The sequence below is a fragment of the Urocitellus parryii genome, chromosome 2 (assembly GCF_045843805.1).
Source record: "Urocitellus parryii isolate mUroPar1 chromosome 2, mUroPar1.hap1, whole genome shotgun sequence".
NCBI classification, from domain to species: domain Eukaryota; kingdom Metazoa; phylum Chordata; class Mammalia; order Rodentia; family Sciuridae; genus Urocitellus; species Urocitellus parryii.
The window spans coordinates 239,941-258,771 of NC_135532.1; the positions used below are offsets into that span (position 1 = coordinate 239,941).

The 18,831-nt window shown below is 47.1% G+C and overlaps 1 protein-coding gene across 3 annotated transcripts; it reads right to left on the reverse strand.

The window, feature by feature from the left end:
- Positions 1–2,783: 2,783 nt before the first annotated feature.
- Positions 2,784–17,617, reverse strand: Upf3a (UPF3A regulator of nonsense mediated mRNA decay). 3 transcript variants are annotated; one of them, XM_077795096.1, is made up of 9 exons: positions 16,530–17,617; positions 15,748–15,854; positions 14,827–14,933; positions 11,681–11,779; positions 11,454–11,564; positions 8,817–8,872; positions 8,567–8,728; positions 3,619–3,779; positions 2,784–3,067 (listed from the first exon to the last, which is right to left on the reverse strand). In XM_077795096.1, exons 1-9 carry the CDS (start codon positions 16,731–16,733, stop codon positions 2,890–2,892), a joined length of 1,185 nt encoding a protein of 394 aa, XP_077651222.1. In that variant the 5' UTR covers positions 16,734–17,617; the 3' UTR covers positions 2,784–2,889. The 3 variants fall into 3 exon arrangements, with proteins under 3 accessions (XP_077651222.1, XP_026237734.2, XP_077651221.1); XM_026381949.2 differs by having other exon boundaries at positions 2,786–3,193; positions 8,570–8,728; XM_077795095.1 differs by having other exon boundaries at positions 2,786–3,193.
- Positions 17,618–18,831: the final 1,214 nt, after the last annotated feature.

Below are 18,831 nucleotides of genomic sequence, written 5' to 3' on the forward strand. Positions count from 1 at the left end.
GCCTTTCAAGCCACGCAGCCTTGGAAAACATGGGCCATTTTCATCCAGGCAGTAACCAAATTGCCCAAGGGACTGTGGTTAGAGCTAAGGAATCATACAGCCCGAAGGTCCCCGTGGGAGAGAGGAGCGTGGAGGCTTCACAAAGGCTATGGTGGGCCCAGCCCAGAGGACGGGGAAAGCCAGGAAGGCAGCACCCAGCAGGCTAATAGGCTTGTGGATGTGAAAACCCAAAGTGGGTGGTAGTGTTGTCATTATTATTATTTTGGAACTAGAGATGTCTAAGCTACATGCCCAGCCCCACCACCCCCCCCCCTTTTTTAATGTTTTGAGGCAGGATCTTGCTAAGTTGCTTAGGGCTGCACTAAATTGCTGAGGCTGGCCTTGAACTTGCAACCCTCCTGCCTCAGCCTCCCCAGTTGCTGGTTGCAGGTGTGGCCATTGTGCCTGCCAAAGTGGGTACTGACAGCATATCAAAGAGCTTCTGAATTCGCGGAGGCAATACCAATGTCCTCCCATCTCATTCAAGTTTTTCTGCTTTCCAATCTGACCAAATTACTACTAGGAAAGATAAACGATGAACATTTTATTCCATTTCCAGGAAGATTGCTCCCCCCTTCCCCCTCCCCCCTACCCCTCCATGGCTGCTGATCCACTTCTCTTCTCAGGTCAGGTTCCAGGGACGACTTCCTCCCTGTGGTGCCCATTCCAGCGTGTCTGCACAGGGGTCTGCAGGCTCACTCGGCCTCCTCCCTCTTCTCGGGACCAGCCCTTGGTTCTTTTTGCTGTTGCTCCCGCCATAGCCTGAGTCCTCTGAACCCCTTCCTGCTTGAGGGCAAGCTCTTGGCAGGTACAGCTGCCATCCCACCTGTGATTGGCTGAAGTGCCAATCACTCTTCCAAGGGCAGCAACCCAGGAGGTTGTTAGCAGAGCAGCAGCCTGGGAAAGCCAAATGTAGCCTCTCATGTTCAGCAGCATGAGCCCAAGATGTTTTTCAAAAATAATGTTCCACTAGCTACCCTAAGGAGTATGTGCTGTGGCAGACACCAACTCACTTCATTGTAACACCAAATGTCCTCCCAGGGAAGAACTACAGCCTCATTTCTATCACAAGGGAGGAAGGCAGGATCTCCCACTGTGCATGGGATGCAGCCTCCTGCAAGCTTGCCTGAACCTTTGGAAGTCATGGCTTTGGTAGTGATTCTCTGTGGTCTCCTTGATTGCTGCAAATGAATTTTGCTGTGTGAGACAACTACCCTTGTGTTCTGATCTGATTTAATTCCACTAGCAGGCAGGACTGAGGACATGAAAAGCAACCATGTCAGGGCACAAGGGTGCACAGCCATAGCACATGACTACGGCTGAGGATACCAAGGCTGAGGCAGCTCCTCTCTGGAACAAGCCAGCCAGCTTTCCACCACATCGGAGCAACAGGGAGGAGACAAATCCTCTTTCCCTCACAGCCCAGAGCCCCAGGAGCAGGCTCCCTGCCCAGCACCCTCCTGGCCACCATGGGCCCCACACGTGACCTGAATGACCTGCAGACAAGCTCTCCTCTCTTAAGATGCACTGCTCACCATGACCTAGTGCCGGTCTGGGTGTGGGGCCCCCGGAAGTTACTCCAAGTGTTTAGCATTACTTCTTTTTAGACCAGTGAGAAGAGCAGAAAGAGGCTCAGCAGGCACCTGGTCTACATTCCAGGGCCTCATCCTCCCCAGGATGGTGTCTGCATCCTGGCCTCCTAAGTAGCAACTGTCATCCCAAAGTGCCTCAACACACCATGTTGGGGCAGGCCTTGTGGGCCACTGAAGACTAACAGACTACCACCACTGCCTACACAGGCAGCTAGGAGGGAAGCAGGTGAAGGTGCTCTCTCAAAAAAGGCCCATGGCTGTCCCCTGAGATTAAGGGGTCTACAGAAATGTCAAGTACTATAAGACTATCATGCATGAAGCTCTCCTCTGGGTCTTAGGCTGGTCTTTCCTGAAACATGACAAATGAACATCACCAACATTCAGCTCCAGTGGATTGCAAGTGAATGGAATGGAGACAGCCTGTCTCCAGGGTCACACATCAAATTCCCATTCATATTCTTAAAATGACAAACCAGAGATAGAGGACAGTCAAGTTGCTCAGCAGGCTGGGCAAGCATGGACGTGGAACCCAGCTCTGTTACCAATACAGTACCAATGCTTCTCTGGGAAAATGCGACCAAACAAAAGTGAAATTCAGCTGGGCACAGCGGTCTATAATCCCAGCAACTCAGAAGGCTTAAGTAGGAGAATCATGAGCTGGAGACCCAGGCTCAGCAACTTGCACCCTATTGCAAAATAAAAAACAAAAAGGGCTAAGAATGTAGCTAAGTGGTAAGGCACCCTGGGTTCAATCCCCAGCACCAAAAAAAAAAAAAAAAAAAAAAAAAGTGAAAGAGAAGCTGTCACTGGGCTGAGCGGGACCCAACACCATGTCCACTGGGTGCTCGGAGGCCGTGTGCATGCCACTGGTGCTTTCCTGTTGTCTGAAGGGTAAATGCTAGGGTCTCACTCTGAAGTCAGTGGGTTAAATGTCTAGCGTGGACTAAACAAGACAGTTTTCTTGGTGAAAAGCAACTTGGTTCTGAGGAGACAGTGGGCTCTGCCCGGTGCTCACTGCAGGTTTGATGTGCCCCAAGAGATTGAGAGCTCCAGAAGACCATGACAAGTCAACCTACGGGCGGGGGCCTCACGCGGTGGGAGACCCGTCCTGGGACACCACACACTAGGCAGGAACGCTACACGCTAGGCAGATTCTCTTGTTTGATTTAATGAGATAATTTGGAAAAGGCAGTCATGAGACTGCCAAAGTACAGGGATGCCCTGGAGCAGAGCTTTGCGGGAGGACCAGCCCAGGGGCTCAGAGGACCTTGCTTCCCAGACGCTCCTTCCTGGGGGTCAGGCCATTGTCCTCCTTCTCCCTGGCCAGCCTCTCTGCCGTCTCCATGGGGATGCCCCCGTCCTGGTGCCCCTTCTTCCCTCTATCTTGGGTGGACTCTCTGGCCCATCTCAGCTCATCTTCGTTCCTCCTGGCAAACCTGTCAAACTCAGAGTTAGCACCATGTTTTCTGCTGCTGTCCAGGTGGCACCTCAGCATTTCAGCTTCTCCCCCCCGAGGTCTTCTCTCCAGGTCCCTTTGCTCTCCATCACTGTCATCCTGTGACCTGTGGGCCAACAACACCGACGCTGCCTCTACACCTCAGCCCCCTCCACAGAACCATGCAGAGGGGTAAGGAAGGAGGCAAGGGCAAGGGGAAGCAGGAGCAGGAGGACCAAGCACCGAAGATCTACTTCTCTACCACAAAGACCTGGCCAGCAGGAAACACTGGGCCAGACGGGGTGCTGGAAGAACAAACAGGCACACCTGACAGGAGGACAGCCCATGGAGGCAGTGCCTGCAGGCCTGAGTGCAGGCTGAAGAGGGCGCCCTGCTGACTGGGTGCAACCTGACCGAAGGCCCCGTGTCCACCATGCTCCTGGCAAGACTGAGGCAAAGGCATGAGAGCAGCACTCTCCAGACTCCCAGAACACATGACACACATGCTGACACTGTGGATCCATGCCACGGGTGGTAGGAGAGTTCACTCACTTCTCCCTGAGCGCCTCCGGCAGGCTCTCCGGGAGCCTGGTTTTCATCACTGTGCAGGGGGCGTGGGCTTCCCGCCTGCCATCTCCAACACCAGCTTCTTCTCCTCTTTCTTTTGGTCTCTCAGTGGTTGATTCCTCTCCTTTTTCTGGTTTCTTAAGAAGCTGAGAAATTGTAACGTTAACAAATCAGCATTCCAGAGCATATTATAAAAGAAACTTAAGTAATTAAAAAATGCATATCAGTATCAAGCCCAAATGCTTCAATAGCTAAAGAATTAAACCAGAGGTACAAAAAGCAGGTTTTTGGTTCAACACACAGTGGATCTGTCAATGAAATATTCTACAGTTATGAAAAATGATGTTTTGAAATGAAAAGATGCTCATTACAGAATAGAACAGCCACATGATCCGGTTTTATGTACACACAACACAGCCACGTCGTTCAACAATGGGGGACACCAAGAAGGGTCAGACCACTGCAGCCTGGCCCACGAGCACACACTGCCCGCAGGCTCTGACACTCACCCATCACCATTCTTGGTGGTGGAACTCTAAGCATTCCCCTTCTTGTCACCCACAGGTCTGTTCTTTACAACATCTATGGTTGTCAGTTCTTTTTTTTTTTTTTGGTGGTGCTGGTGATTGAACCCAGGGCCTTGTGCATGTGAGGCTAGCACTCTACCAACTGAGCCACATCCCCAGCTCCCAGTCTATAGTTTTCAAACACTGCCTTTTCTATTCCTTGAAGCAGGGGTTGGACATCTGCACTTGGGGCCCCCCAGAGCCCAGCACCACAGAGACTCTGTGCACCACTAGGAGGTGCGCTCTGGAGACCTCTGTCCTCACCCATGAAGGGAGCGTGTTTAAACCTGCAGTGCAGGAGAACCCCTGACATGGCATGCTCCACTGAAGGAATCCCCGAGACAAGCACCAGCTGTCTCTCACCCTGTGGATGTCAACCAGCAATGCCCTCTTCCTGCAGCTGTGTGGAGTCACGACCTTCGACATTCCTTTTTAGGGAACTGTCCACCTTCCTTTAAATTACATCAGCAGTGTGTCTGAGATAAATATGAGCATTATAGAAGTACAATGGTCTCCATGCCCCTTCACTCAACAAATAATTTCATGTGCCTAAAACCGCAGTTACTCACACTTACAAGAACATCTACCTGGTGTCTGTCCCCAGGCAGGTTCCCGCTCCAGGTGCAGAACTCAGGTTGTCACTGGTGCCTCTGACCCTCTTACCCATCCTGGCAAAGACTGGATAAGCAGTAAGGACTTACAGAACTCAGGGGTATTCCACTTCCCACCACTCTGTACTGTACAGGTGCAACTGGGAGCCCCTCCCTGGTGTGGCTGCGGGGGGCCATGTGCCCTGACTCCAGCTCAAACCCACCCAGAATCTCCGTGTTCACCAACCTGGAGGAATCTTAGGTGTTATTCTGAAGTTCATCACAAAGGCAGGATTGAGTCCCCAGCTGCTAGTGACTAATAATCACCAGCCCTCCTGGGAGACTGCAGGTGGGCTCAAAGCCCCACTCTCCAGTCCCACCCTGGTCTTTCTGGCAACCAGTCCCCAGGCTGAGGCTCTCTTGCTGGCATACAAGACACATCCCTCTGCAGAGACCAAGTGTCTCAGTTGAGACTGGGCACGAGAGGACCCTCTGTTGATCACTGGGAATGTGGCTGTGAGACAGATGTCCCCCCACACCATGGCTGGCATTCTAGCCAAGACAGTAGTCCTCCTAGGGGTGGAGAGGAACAAGCTCAGTTCAGGGAGAGGTGGAAAGCTCCACATACATACTAAACCAGAGTTGAGAAGCACAGAGACCCAGGGAGAGGGGCAGAAGAAGGGAGACTCTGCAGAGGTGAGACAGAAACTGAGGCCAGGAGAGGAGCAGCCAGGGCAGGGCTGGGGAGAGCAGTCCATATGTTTAAGAAGGACAAAGCAAGCAGGGCTGGGGTGAGCCAGGAGCAAGACAGTGGGGACAGCACTTTGGGCTCAGGAAGCGCAACACAGCGAGGCTTCCAGAGACCAAGGGCTGCTGAGGTCAGGCATGTTCCTGTCTGGTACAAGTGTGCTGATGCTCATACATGTAATCAGGTCCTGGTCTGTGCTTGCACTACATATGCACAGCCCAACACCAGTCAGAACTTCTCCAGATAACTGGTCTAGAGCCACCACTGATTCAGGGATTCTATCTGCATCTCTGGGACCCAACCTCCCCATCAAGCTCCCTGTGGGCTTTGGCCCCTGTGCTCCTTTCTCTATGAACAACACCCTTAGGCTGTTTGTATGACTTCTTTTGACATTGCTGCAGGTTTTATTTTTGAGGTTCTTAAAAAATTGGAACTCTCCAGCTGATTCACAAGTCAGAGATCCCAAATCACACACACCTGCCTGTTAAGAGCTAAACAGGTGGATGACCTTAGGCTGGGAGCCACAGCTGTTCTCAGGTTTGACCTGCCTAGCTCTTCCTCTAGTCTAGCTGTTGTCATGTTCTAATTTCTTCCTCCTATGAAGGATGCTGGACTTACTTTTGTTGACTTAAATTTTATTTATTTATTTAGCTTATTTTAAATTTTAATTGCATACTCAAAAATACGGAAATAAAACACTATACTTCAAATACTTCAAAAGTCCTACTTAAAAACTATAGTTGAAATTATAGACTACAAGTTTCCATGGTTCTTTTTGAAAAACTAGTGGTAATCTACGGACTATAAAGCATCAGGCAGGCACTGGGTTAGCTGCTAAGGTTCACAGGGTGTCCCCTCCGTGTTCCTGGACACGACAATAAGACAGAACTGAGTTCTGGAATGACAGATGTAGACAGCGGTGACAGTGACTGGGAGACCAGTATCTGAGATTAAGGTCCCTGATGACTTCATGACTGTGGCATACTTGGGGACTGGGAAAGTTTCTGTGCAAAGGCATAGATGCCTAGTTGCTATGGAGATATCTTCCATGCTGGAGTCTTATCAGCTTCAACCTTATTGACAGGCAAGGCAGCTCCTGGGAACCAAGGAACTTCCCTGCTAAGATAACAACATTTCACCAGTTCCGCTGCTCCTTAATCTGCAAGTGAGTTAGTAACTTTAAACAATGGACTTTCTTGAGAGATGCACAAGGCTCCTAACATTGCCCATTGCAACTGTAGAATGTAACTGAGGAAATAGCTGCATACTCTTGCTAACTCTGTAACTTTCATGAATACAAAGAATAATGCTTGCATAGTATTTAACCTGATTTAGAGACATATATAATAAAGATTGCTGGTGTAATTTTTTAGACCTGCTTTGCCACCAGAGAGCAGCGATTTGCATGTGTTGACTCTTTAATTTCCTTCTAATATCCCATGCCCCTCGCTGAAACCTGCTAGTTTGGCGGCACTGGTCACAGCAGATGGGCACCTCCCTTCGCAGCCAGACTTCACTGTACCATGGAGAATGAGCCCTGACCCACACATACACAGAGAACTCTCCGTGCTCCAGGCAGCTTCCTGAGGAAAACCCCTGATCCACCATCAGGTGTCTGTCTATGTAGTCACAGCTAGGCTCTCTGATTTCAATAGCACTATCAGACTATATATTTTAAACCAACACAGATCTGCACCCACTTCTTACCCCAGTCAACTTGAACTCTATGGGTGGCTGTCTGGCACAAATGGTTACCTGCCTACCTGGAGAACCTGCTTCCACTTTTGAAGCAAGTGGGCTTGAGTGGCCTGGCTCTTGTCCCATCATGAAGTCTACTTTGCACAAATGTCCTTAAGCTTTTAGAGACAGTTGGAGACACAGTCCTCAGCAGCTATGTCAGTCTTCATAGTCTCAAGCTTTCCCTCTGAACTAAGGGGCCATGTGAGTTGTCCTGGCCACTTACATGGGGAAGATCACATGCATGACTTCCATGTGCAGTTTTAAGAATCCATGTCCAGTCTCCCACGTCCATTTTCCTTTCTCATCCTCAAGATGGTAAAAGCAAATACCAAGGGGGACACTCTATCAGCTCAGGTATAGCACCAGCAGCAGTGCCCAGAGATGCACAGCACTCACCCAGCAGGATGCCCTGACCAGGCCAAGCTGTGAGACTCTGGGAATAGCAGTCCTGACAGATACACATATCTGCGTGCTTCTGTGGGATGCTGCTGAGAAACTGTCCTCTCTGTGGCTAGCGAATCCCCAGGAGAGATTCTCTTAGAAAAAAGACCCAGAGAAAACTCCACTTCCTGGAAGAGCTGGTGTTTTCTGAGAAGCATGATTCTGACCAAATTTTCTATTTCTGACTAGAGAGTGTATCAGGAAGTAATCTGTGCTATAGCTGTCTCTTTCCCACTCTCCCTGAGTCCTGATGTTTTTTCTTTTTCTTTGTGTTGTACAATTCTATCGAGCCTCTATAAGGTACCTAACTTCACAGAGGATTTAAGGCACCTCTGTGAAGTTAGATACAATCACATTGGACTGAAATCTGGGTTTAATAAGGTCCCAAGCAGACAAAGCTGATCCCAATTCTGACCAAAACATATTACAAAGAAAAATCCCCTTGAAGTATTTGAACAAATACATGCCTCATAAGAGAAACTAGATGAGAAAGAGCTGTCACCACAAGAGAATGATGAGCCCAAGTTTGAGCACATGGAAAGACAGTGATCTAAATGGGTACTTTTCAGCCAGGAAAACTTTTCTTTAAAGAAAGATGTGAGCAGATACCCCATATGTGGGCTCCTCTGCTCTCCAGGTCCTGTGGTCCCCATAGACAGTCCAGGAGCCCCTGGGGCTGGGCACAGCCTTAAAAACCCCAGCTATAGAATGGAAAGGGAGCTCTAACAATAAAGACTAGGTTAACTGAAAATCTGCTTAAAATCCTAAGGACCTAAAAGACCTCAAAAGCATAATTCACATAGCGAAACTGTTTTTGGAAAAAAAAAAATGGAATGGTTCCTCACAACTACCTGGATCTTCACTTCTTTCTCAGCAGTCTTCTTTTGTTTATCTGCCTCCTTTCTTTTGCATTTTTCTTCTTCTTTTCTCTTTCTTTTTTCTTCTTCCCGCAAACGTTTCTTTTCTAGCTCTCTCCGCCTCCGTTCTTCTCGCTTCTCTTCTCGAATTCTCTGAAGGTATGGACAAGTACTGTGTAAGTTTTCTGAATGGAAACAGCAGATGCAAAAAGGATATTCACCAGGTAAATGCCAGACCTACCTGCTTTTCTAATTTTCTATTTTTAATATATTCCAAAAGAGGCGTGGTTCTTCTAGCTAAAACACAAAAAACTGTAATGCACACATGTAACTTCTAAATAAAATTTTCTTATTTAAATACTTATTTTCAATTTAACCTTTAATTTGGGGACATATGTTATTTTAAAAATCTACATGAGCGTGCACTGTATCCAGGGGAGTTCTTATTCCATTACTATAAACCAAGCAATCTGGAAATGCCCAGTAGACATGCAGCTCTTGACTCTTAAGGGAGTCATAAAATACTACTCATGGGGGCTGGGGAGATAGCTCACTTGGTAGAGTGCTTGCCTAGCATACACAAGGCCTTGAGTTCAATCCCCAGCACCACCAAAAATAAAATAAAATAAAATACTATTCACAAAGACAGTATAAAAGTAAAATGAGAACAATATGTTTAACTTGCCAAATGTTACAAATATGTCTTTGTATGTTTAAAGAAATCATTAAATTATAAATTCATATATTCACTTTAATACTTCTCTATTTCCTATACAATAGTTATAAACCTGTAGGTTCTTGCAATTTTTTATAATCCAGGTTGAGCATCCCTAATCAAAATCTGAAATGTTCCAAAGTTTGAAACTTTTGAACACTGATTTGACACCTTGAATGGAAAACCCCACATCGGATCTCATGTGATAAGTCATTCAAAATGCAAGTGCTGAAAAATAGTGCAGAACCCCCCACAGGTGAAGTGCAAGGTGTGCTGAAACATGGGAGCTGAATGTTTGGACCTGGGCCAGCCCCAAGGTGGCTTATTAAATGCATGCATATATTCCAAGCCCTCAGAATAGTCCTAAATCCAAAATAATTCTGGTCCCAAACATCTCAGATATAGGATACTCAACCTGTACATTCATTCTCTGTAAAATCAGAATATAGACTGCAGCTCAGAAAATGATACTGTAAGTACTGCTGTTCAAAAACAGCACCATCATTACATGAATCTGAAGAAACTGTAGAATGCATACCACAAATGCTAATCCGCCCTTCATAACAAGGAGGTCATCCAGACAGAGTCTGCCCTTCATAACAGGGTTCACTTCATGATTTTAATTTGGAGCCTTTAATTCTTTTTGTCACTTATCAGCTCTTTTTTTTGGGGGGGGAGGGGTAGTACTGGGGATTGAACCCAGGGCCTTGTGGATGCAAGGCAAGCATTCTATCAACTGAGCTATATCCCCAGCCCTTGTCACTTATATTCTACAACCAATCCACCTATCCTCCCTAACTATTTTACCTCCAAAATATATGCTGCATCTCCCAGTCCAGTACCAGTAGCCTCCTGGGTACGCAAGCCTCTCAGCCAGTGCCCAAGCCTGTCCCTTGATATTCACAATCCACCCTGGATGCAGCAATGACAGGAGCAAACAAATCAGCTCCTGTGGCTCCCTAGAAGCACTCTAGGGGGGCTGGGGATGTGGCTCAAGCGGTAGCGCGCTCGCCTGGCATGCGTGCGGCCCGGGTTCGATCCTCAGCACCACATACCAACAAAGATGTTGTGTCCGCCAAGAACTAAAAAATAAATATTAAAAATTCTCTCTCTCTCTCTCTCCTCTCTCACTCTCTCTAAAAAAAAAAAAAAAAGAAGCACTCTAGGCACCTCACTAGTACCCCCAGAAGACACCAGGCTTCCTATGCCTCTCGACACACAGCAGATAATGCATTCTGCTCCCGCAAAGTCCCAGCCTCCAGCCTGTTTCTTCATTCAACTGTACTCAACTCCTAAACTACTATGCTCTGGGAGAACAAAGTTGAAAATATGGTTCCCTTGGGGAAGTGGAAAAATGAAAGGAGAGGGAGTTTACATGGAATGAGACCAACAGATAAAAAAACAAATTTAACAGTGACTGTCACATCACACAAGTCTTAAGTGAGCAGGAACAGTCTCGTGGAGATGCAATAGGGCCTGGTAGAGAGGCCCGGCACTAAGCAGACCAGCGGGGAAGGAGGACACTGCCAGGTGCACGTGGCACTCAACTACAGCATCTGCCTGGTGACAGAGAAGAGACTTCGCATTCACAGGGGAGTGTCTAGGGATGTGACTGCTTCTGGGGTACAGGGTTCAGTTGGATCCTAACCAGACCCTGTGCTCTGGCTGGGTGTTCACGGGCTTGGCTGGCTTCCCCCAGTGCTTGGTACTCTTCTGACTGCAGCACCTCATCTCTACTGGCTCCAGACGGCCAGAGCACTCCCATGTCTTCAGCACTGATCCTTCAGAGGGTGTGGCTTAGAGTGACTGTCTAGAAACTCAGGTGCTCTCCATCAGTAAAGCTCAGAAACATCCATGCCCTCTGTCAACCACCCTTCTGTCAAAACAGAAAAACACATTGGGGCTGTGGCTGTGGCTCAGCGGTAGAGCACTCGCCTAGCACGTGTAAGGCCCTGGGTTCGATCCTCAGCACCACATAAAAATAAATAAAATAAAGGTATTGTCAAATAAACCAAAAAATAAATTTAAGAAAAAAACCTGAAAAACACTGCAATTCTGCCAAGTCTACAACAAACTAAATCTTTACCATAATCATGAAAAGAAGGAATAAATATTCTATATATGAGTATCTCCATAAAGAAAAGAGAAATGAGAAAAACAGACCAACGAGTTCTCTTGTCTTTGCCTCTACCTCTCCCAGAAGGATTTCAGGATTGGCACTGGTTTTCTCTTCCTCCACACTGTATGTTTCTAAAAACTGCTTGTATTCTGGATCTGTAAGTTGAAAAAAGAAAAAAAATAAACATATTCCTCCTCACACACAGGAGAGGATGACACTGGGCCAGGTGTCTAACCTCACAGCTCCTGATCCAGCATTTCAATAGTCTTACCATCTTCGATGCTCCCGGTCTTAGTGTCTTTTTTCTTCAGCTTCTTTTTGGCTATCTTCTGGAATGGGGCAAACTCCACCACTGCAGGGTACTCCAGGCCTGTGACCAAGACACAGTCCAAACTCTGAACTCTGCCTTGCTCACTCACCTAAGATCAAGCAAACTCCAGACTTAAACAAAGGACAAGCTGGTGGGAGGACAATCTTCACTAATGACATGCCCCACTGTGGGGCTTCATGGCTGAACACATTCAGATCTTCAGACTGCTAACTTGAAAGGGTGGATTTCACCAGACTGACCTCCCCATCCCCTTCCAAACACTCTTGTCACTGAAACATCTTTAGCCAACTTAGCTGTATAATTTTTGTTGTTGTTTTCAAAGGTTAATTCAGTTACCAATCTGTTATACAATTCAAGGAAATTACTTCGCTTATAACAGACACAGAACTAAAGGGAAAGGGTGCTTCAAGGGTATGTATCATGTTCCAAATAAAATTTGTTTCCAATAAAAATGTAGAGAATGGAAGCAGTAGAAACTGATTTGTTACTATTTGGAGCAGGAGAAAGAAAACAGATGCTCACTGAAAAATATCTGTCACATGTTTGATCAACACATGAAGCACTAGCACCTTGGAGCCAAATCTAATGAATAATTATTTTCAGTAATGTCAGTAATGGTCAGGTGACTGATTTTTGATTCCCATTTATCTGGAAGACATTTTTTTTGTGCCAACCTCAACTACACAGAATAAAGTCAAGAATGAGAATGAAAATGGCACTTCAGCAGGGCGATGTCAACTCCCTCCTGCACCGACTCCCGGGACATGGCAGTTACATGCTAAAACAGCAGAATGCTCCTCAGGGAAATCAGTTCCACACTCACTACCAAAGTACAGTCATCAAAACAGCGTAGTACTGGCCTGAAGACAGACATACCCCCCAGGGAACTACAACACAGGGCCCAGAAAGTCCCCTGGACTTATGTTTAAGTGACTTTTGAAAAGGCTGTCATGACTAAATGGGGGAAGGATGGACTCTCCAACAATGGTGCTTGGAAAACTGAATCCGGTGCAAAGGAATTAAATTGGACTCTTACCCAACATTATTTACAAAAATTAAGATGGAACAAACCTAAATGAAAGGCTTAAAACTCTTTGGAAAAAACGTACCAGAAAAGCCCTAAACTGCTGGATTTGGCAATAAGTTCTCAGATACAACTCTAAAAGCAAGAGCAGCCATAGAAAAATAGATCAACTGGCACCAAGTTTTAAACTTCCATGCATTAAAGAATACGATCAACAGAATAAAAACAATGTGTGGAATGGGAGAAAATGTTTGGGAATCTTATATCTGAAGAGGCTAACATCCAGCATGCACACAGACTTGTATTCAGCCACAGAGAGGTACTGACTGAGAAACAGACAGAGCAGGCTCGGCATGTATCTCAGTGGTAGAGTGCTTACATGGCATGCATGAAGCCAAGTTCACTCCCAGCACCACAAAAAAAAAAAAAAAAAAAAAAAAAAAAAAAAAAAAAAAGAGAGAGAGTGAGAGAGAGAGAGAAAGAAATGTACAAAGGACTTGAATTAAGTATTCCCCCAAAGATTATCTACAAGAGGCTAGCATGCATAGTATGAGACTGCCTCAACAGACATCAGAGATGCAAATCTAAATCACAATGCGATATGAGAGCCAAACAGAAAATACATGCTGGTGAGGAAGAAGAACAACAGAAGCCCTTGTGCACTGCTGGTGGTAATGCAGAAGAGCATAGTCACTGGGGAACAGCTTGGCAGCTCCTCAAAATACTAAAAATAGAGTGACCGTATACCCACCAATCCCACCTCTGGGTACTTGTACAAATGAACTCAGAGAAGAATTTCAAAGACCTATCTGTACACTCAGGTTCACACAGCTAAAACCTGGAATATTATTCAGTCCTACAAAGGAAGGGAATTCTGTAGCACGCTACAACATGGATGGGCCTTGAAGACATTATTCTAAGTCACAAAAATAAGCCAGTCACAGAAACACAAATGCTGTGATTCACTAATAAGAGGTATGCAGAGTAGTCAAATTCATACCCCAGAAACAGAAATAGACCTGGGGTTGCCAGGAGCTGGGGATGAGGGATGTGGAATTAGTATTTAACTGGTATAGTTTCAGTTTTGTGAGCTGCAGGGAATCCTGGCAATTAGTTGAATAAGGTGAATATACCTAACACTACTGAACTGTACATTTAAAAAAGGAAAAATCAATAATTTTGTTATCTATATTTTACCAATATTTTTAAAAAGTTAAAAAAAAAAATAAAGACAAAGAACAGTGCAATTAACACAAATGTCCTGATAGTTCAAGTACTAAAACTTTCCTTTACTTGACTGTGTCTTGGCCCCTAGCTCTGCCACTCTAATGACCTCCTCTAGTCTGACACCCTCAGTGGAGGAGGGGAGGTGAATGGCAAGAGGCAGGCAGTGGGGGGCTGAAAACAGTTTGCCATCAATGATCTATAGACTCAATAGCACAGGACCATGTGACAGGAGAGGAGAAAGAAAAACACCAAAAGCAGGCCCAGAAAGGGTAGGCAGCCCCCAGGCAATACCACCCAGCACAATCAGTCACAGATTCAACCCCTTCCCCACAACATTATCAAGAACTGTTAATCAAGAATACACTGCAGAATACTTCATTTAGGAAGACAAGATATAGATACATTTAGAGATTTTCTTTCAATTACAGGAAAAATAACTTAGTTCTGACATAAAGTTCATTCATCCAGAGAATTGACTCAAAAAACTCCATTTTCTAATGATAACCTTGTCATCATCACTCAATTTCTAGAATTCCTTGGTTTATCATTTTAATGTTTTTTTTAAAAATATTTTTTAGTTGTCAATGGATCTTTTATTTAATTTATTTATTTACATGTGGTTCTGAGGATCAAACCCAGGGCCTCACCCATGCCAGGCAAGCATTCTACCACTGAGCCAAAACTCCAGCCCTCATTTTAATGTTTTTAATGTATCAGCACATGATAGAGTAGCAGTCAAATTTTATGGTATTACTTTATATGACTGAGAATTTCTTAATCAAAACTCACAAACATCCCATCTTCATTAGAAGAGTTTAAAAGCCAGGAACCCAACCTTTATTGCCAATGAAGACATATCCATCAAAACGATCTCTGAACAGAAGGATGTCATCAGGGTCCCTGAAATTAATGTATGCTCTGGAGTACAGATGAGGGTGCAGACTGAAATACAGGACAGCAGAAGCAGTTAGTAAAGATGAAATACTCCTGGAACTTTGCCCTTTTTCTTCTTTTCTGGAAATGGCAAACTACTTCAGATACAGCCCTTCTGTCAAAGGTTCATCTCTCAGTTAATTATAACAATCTGGATGTTTTTCTGCAAGAAACTGAAAACACAAATAAGTCACAACCTGAGGGCTTTTTACTGGGGAGAATGCTTTGGGCTAGTTTTGCCACTGTGCAGAGCCAGGAAACAAAGGTCACCTGTGGCATCAGGACAGGCAGGCCACTGTGCCCTCTGAGAAGAGAATGCTGACTGTACCATCTATACCGAAGAAGAAGAGGCACTTCCAGGCACTTTAGTACTTACAGTGGCACACAGTATGGGGTCTACAGCAAACTCAGCCTTCCTCCCCTATCTCATAGCCACCTCTGTTAAATAGGGACTTAGACAGAGGCAGGTATGTCCAGGTACTGAGAAGGACCCAGCTGGCAGGTGTGGCAGCTAGGAGAAGCCCGAGGCCACCTGGGGACTGGTCTTCACTAGCAACACCAGGGTATACATGCAGGACTGACCAACTGTTCTCTCTTCACATGCTTTAAAGCTACATGGAGTAAGGTCTGATGTCACCAAATAACTTTTGGACTGTGAGGACATCACAGAGGGTTCTTGCTAAGTTCCATTAATGCCCTGCCAACTCAGGAATGTCCTGCAGTCTGTGAGAACTTCTGGGTCCTGTGGGGAGATGGGAAAGGAGTGGGTTGCTGTTACCCTCAGCTTCTCGCCCACACCACGAACCTGGGCGCCAAAACCTACCTGAGGTCAGCGGCCACCACCTCAAAGTAGTCGTGCGCAGGCAGTGGGTGCAGCTGTTCCTCCAGCTGCTCCTTTGTGACGCCTGGTGGCAGCCGTCTGAGGACCACCTGAGGGACAACGCCGGCTTGTCACTCCTGGGGCGTCCCCCAATTGACCGCCAGCCGGAAGACCGGCCAGCCTCAGTGTGCATCCCACCCTCCAGCCAAAGGTCTCTCCGGCCTCGCGCACACACCCCCGCCCAGCACATCTCATCCTGCAACCAAGGGTCCCGCGGGCCTAGGAGACCTGCTCCCCTCCCAGACACACTGCGGCCAACCCACAGCGGGCACTCCCACCCCTCATACCGCAGTGCCCCGCGGACCAAGCCTTCACCTGCACAGAGCCATCCTCCCGTTACCAGGCACACCTCGCCTTTCCCGGTCCGGTCCACACCAGCTCCGGGCCGTCCTTCGGCCTCGAGCTGCCCCGCCCCGGGACCGCCTACACTCGCTTAGGGCCCTCCTTTTCTCCTAGGGAAGTTCTGCACCCGCCCCGCCGGCCCCTGGTCCCGCCCGCAATTGCTTAGGGCCGTCCCTTTCTCCTAGTGAAGTTCTCCCGGCCCTCCAGGCCCGGCCCCGCCTCGCGTAGGGCTGCCCCTTCCTCCTGCAGAAGTCCGGCGGCCCGGCCGGGCCCCGTCCCGCAGAGCTCGCAGGTCCGGCCCACCCCCGGCCCCGCCCACGCTGGCCCAGGGCCGTCCTCTTCTCGCGAGGCTTCGCGGCCCGCCCGCCCCAGGCCCAGCTCACCTTGCTCAGAGCCGTCCTCTTCTCCTCGCGAGGCTTGCCGGCCCCGCCCCCGCAGCCAGAGGAAGAGGCTGGCGGCTCGGGTTCTCGTCGTGGTGACTCACGGCGGAACTGGACTTCCGCGGCAGACAGCTTCTCCCTCCCGCCAGGGCCCCGGGTACCAACGGTCGCGCCCGGGCCTCCGGCCCGTTCCTTCTCGGAGCGCATCCCGTACTCGCCGCCAGCCGCTGCCGCCTGCGCGAGGATGAAACCTCGCGAGACGTCGGCCGCCACTGCCCCGCCCCCGGCGCATCCTGCCAGACCCCTCTGGCTCTAGGCGTCCTCCTGCGCTTGCAGAGGTCTGGTTCCCGGACGCGCTACCTGGTGCTCCTTCCTGCGGGCAGGTGCTGAGGCTGGTGTTGCGATCCAGGAACTCCGAATTTCATCCTGAGAGAATGAGCGGCTGCAGACCTGCGCCCCTGCGTACCGCGTCCCTGCGGCGGGCTTCACTTGCAGCCGCGGTTACTGACACCTGAAAGCCCGGTTTGCAGCTTATTACCGGTTCTCGTGCCACACCTTCCTGTTGGTTCATGTTTCCCTTTGGCTATCACATCTTTCTCCCAAGTGTTTCAAGCATAAATAAAAGAAGAAACTGAAGAATGAAATAACGGAGCTTTGAGACGCTACGAGACTCAAGGGTGATGGATAAGCCTTACCCTCACGCCACAAGAGACACTATTGTTCTGCTTACGAAGGTAGAAAAAAAATATACATTTTAAATAGCTTAAGAAAAAAAGGTTGGGTATTTAAGGGAGCACTTCACTTGCTAGTAAAGTTCATCTCTTATAACACCTTATTTATTAATGATACTGTGAATAAATGTTATAACCACGTTTTTCTATGAAAAAGTAGGCAATGTGTCCACTGAAGAGAGGACTGGAAGAGTTTGAGAGACTGAGTAAATGGGCAGACTGTGTGGTTAACGAAACTCCCACCTGGGAGTCACAGCAAGACTCCTTGGCTAATTTCAGTTATGAAAAAAATTTTAAAATTGTCTTGTATCACTTATAATATGTATTTAAAAAATTCTAACATCTTTCCAAAAAATAAAATCACTAGCCAAATGTATAAAACTGTACAAGAACTTTTCTCTTGACCCCAGTGTCATGGTTTAGATGCCCAATGTCCCCCAAAAGCTCATGTGTGGGACACTGCAAGAAGGCAGAGGTGAAATGGTTGGGTTACGACAGCTGGGACCTAATCAGTGCATTAGCCCCTACAGGAATTAGCTGGGTTGTACTATAGGCAAGTAGGGTGTGGCTGGAGGAGGTGGGTCACTGGGTGTGTGCCTTTGGGGTTTATATTTTGCCGTGTTGGGAAGAGTGCTGTTTCCTGGTGTGATGTCCTGAGCCACCTCCCTCCATCACACTCTTCCACCATGATATTCAGCCTCACCTTCAGCCCCAAGCAATGGAGGTCAGCCATGTATATGGACTGAGACCTCTGAAACTGTGAGCCCCAAATAAACTTTTCCTCTAAAATTGTTTGTCAGGTCTTTTGGTCACAGGAGCAAAAAAAGCTGACTAAAACACCTAATTTAATGGGGGCATTTCAATCAATTCTGTATGGCTGATTTCAGGTGCACCTATAATACAGTAATTTAGCTGTGATGTATTAAAAATGACTTATGACCAATTATCACTTGCTTATTTCACATGAATCCCATCTTCAGTCTTAATATTATGTGAGACAAGTGCAAAACATTCTAAAAGATAAAAACAGGCCAAAACAGCCTTTAACATTTACTAAAGTGTTAAAGTTAAAAAAAGCTATATCAGGGCTGGGGATGTGGCTCAAGCGGTAGCGCGCTTGCCTGGCATGCCCGCGGCCCGGGTTCGATCCTCAGCACCACATACAAACAAAGATGTTGTGTCCGCCAAAAACTAAAAATAAAAAAAAAATAAAAAAATAAAATAAAAAAAAGCTATATCATCTGGGCTGAGTTTGTGGTTCAGTGGTCGAGCACTTGCCTAGCACACATGAGGCACTGGATTCGATCCTCAGCACCACATAAAAATAGAATAAAAAAGTTATTTAAACAAAAAAAGCTGTCATCTAACGAGTGTGTGAAAAAAGGTGGGGAAACTCACGTTCTTTATCATCTACACACCACAAAGCAGAACTCAAGAACCCTGGTCACTCTGGTGGCTCCCTGAGGACACAGATACTTTTGTTTCTACACCTTTAGGGTAATGTGGTTTCCCTAGCACCACATGGTGTCATGAAATTTAAAGATGCAACACCTTTGTGTTTAATAAATCTTGAG

Excerpts from the sequence above, each read along its gene's own strand:
- Upf3a (XM_077795095.1), bottom strand. The coding sequence starts at position 16,733 with ATGCGCTCCGAGAAGGAACGGGCCGGAGGCCCGGGCGCGACCGTTGGT. Across the intron at positions 11,565-11,680 it reads GACCGGGAGCATCGAAGATG|ATCCAGAATACAAGCAGTTT; the intron begins GTAAGACTATTG and ends TTCAACTTACAG. Across the intron at positions 3,780-8,566 it reads AAGAAGTGAAGATCCAGGTA|CTTCTTAAGAAACCAGAAAA; the intron begins GTTGTGAGGAAC and ends ACAATTTCTCAG.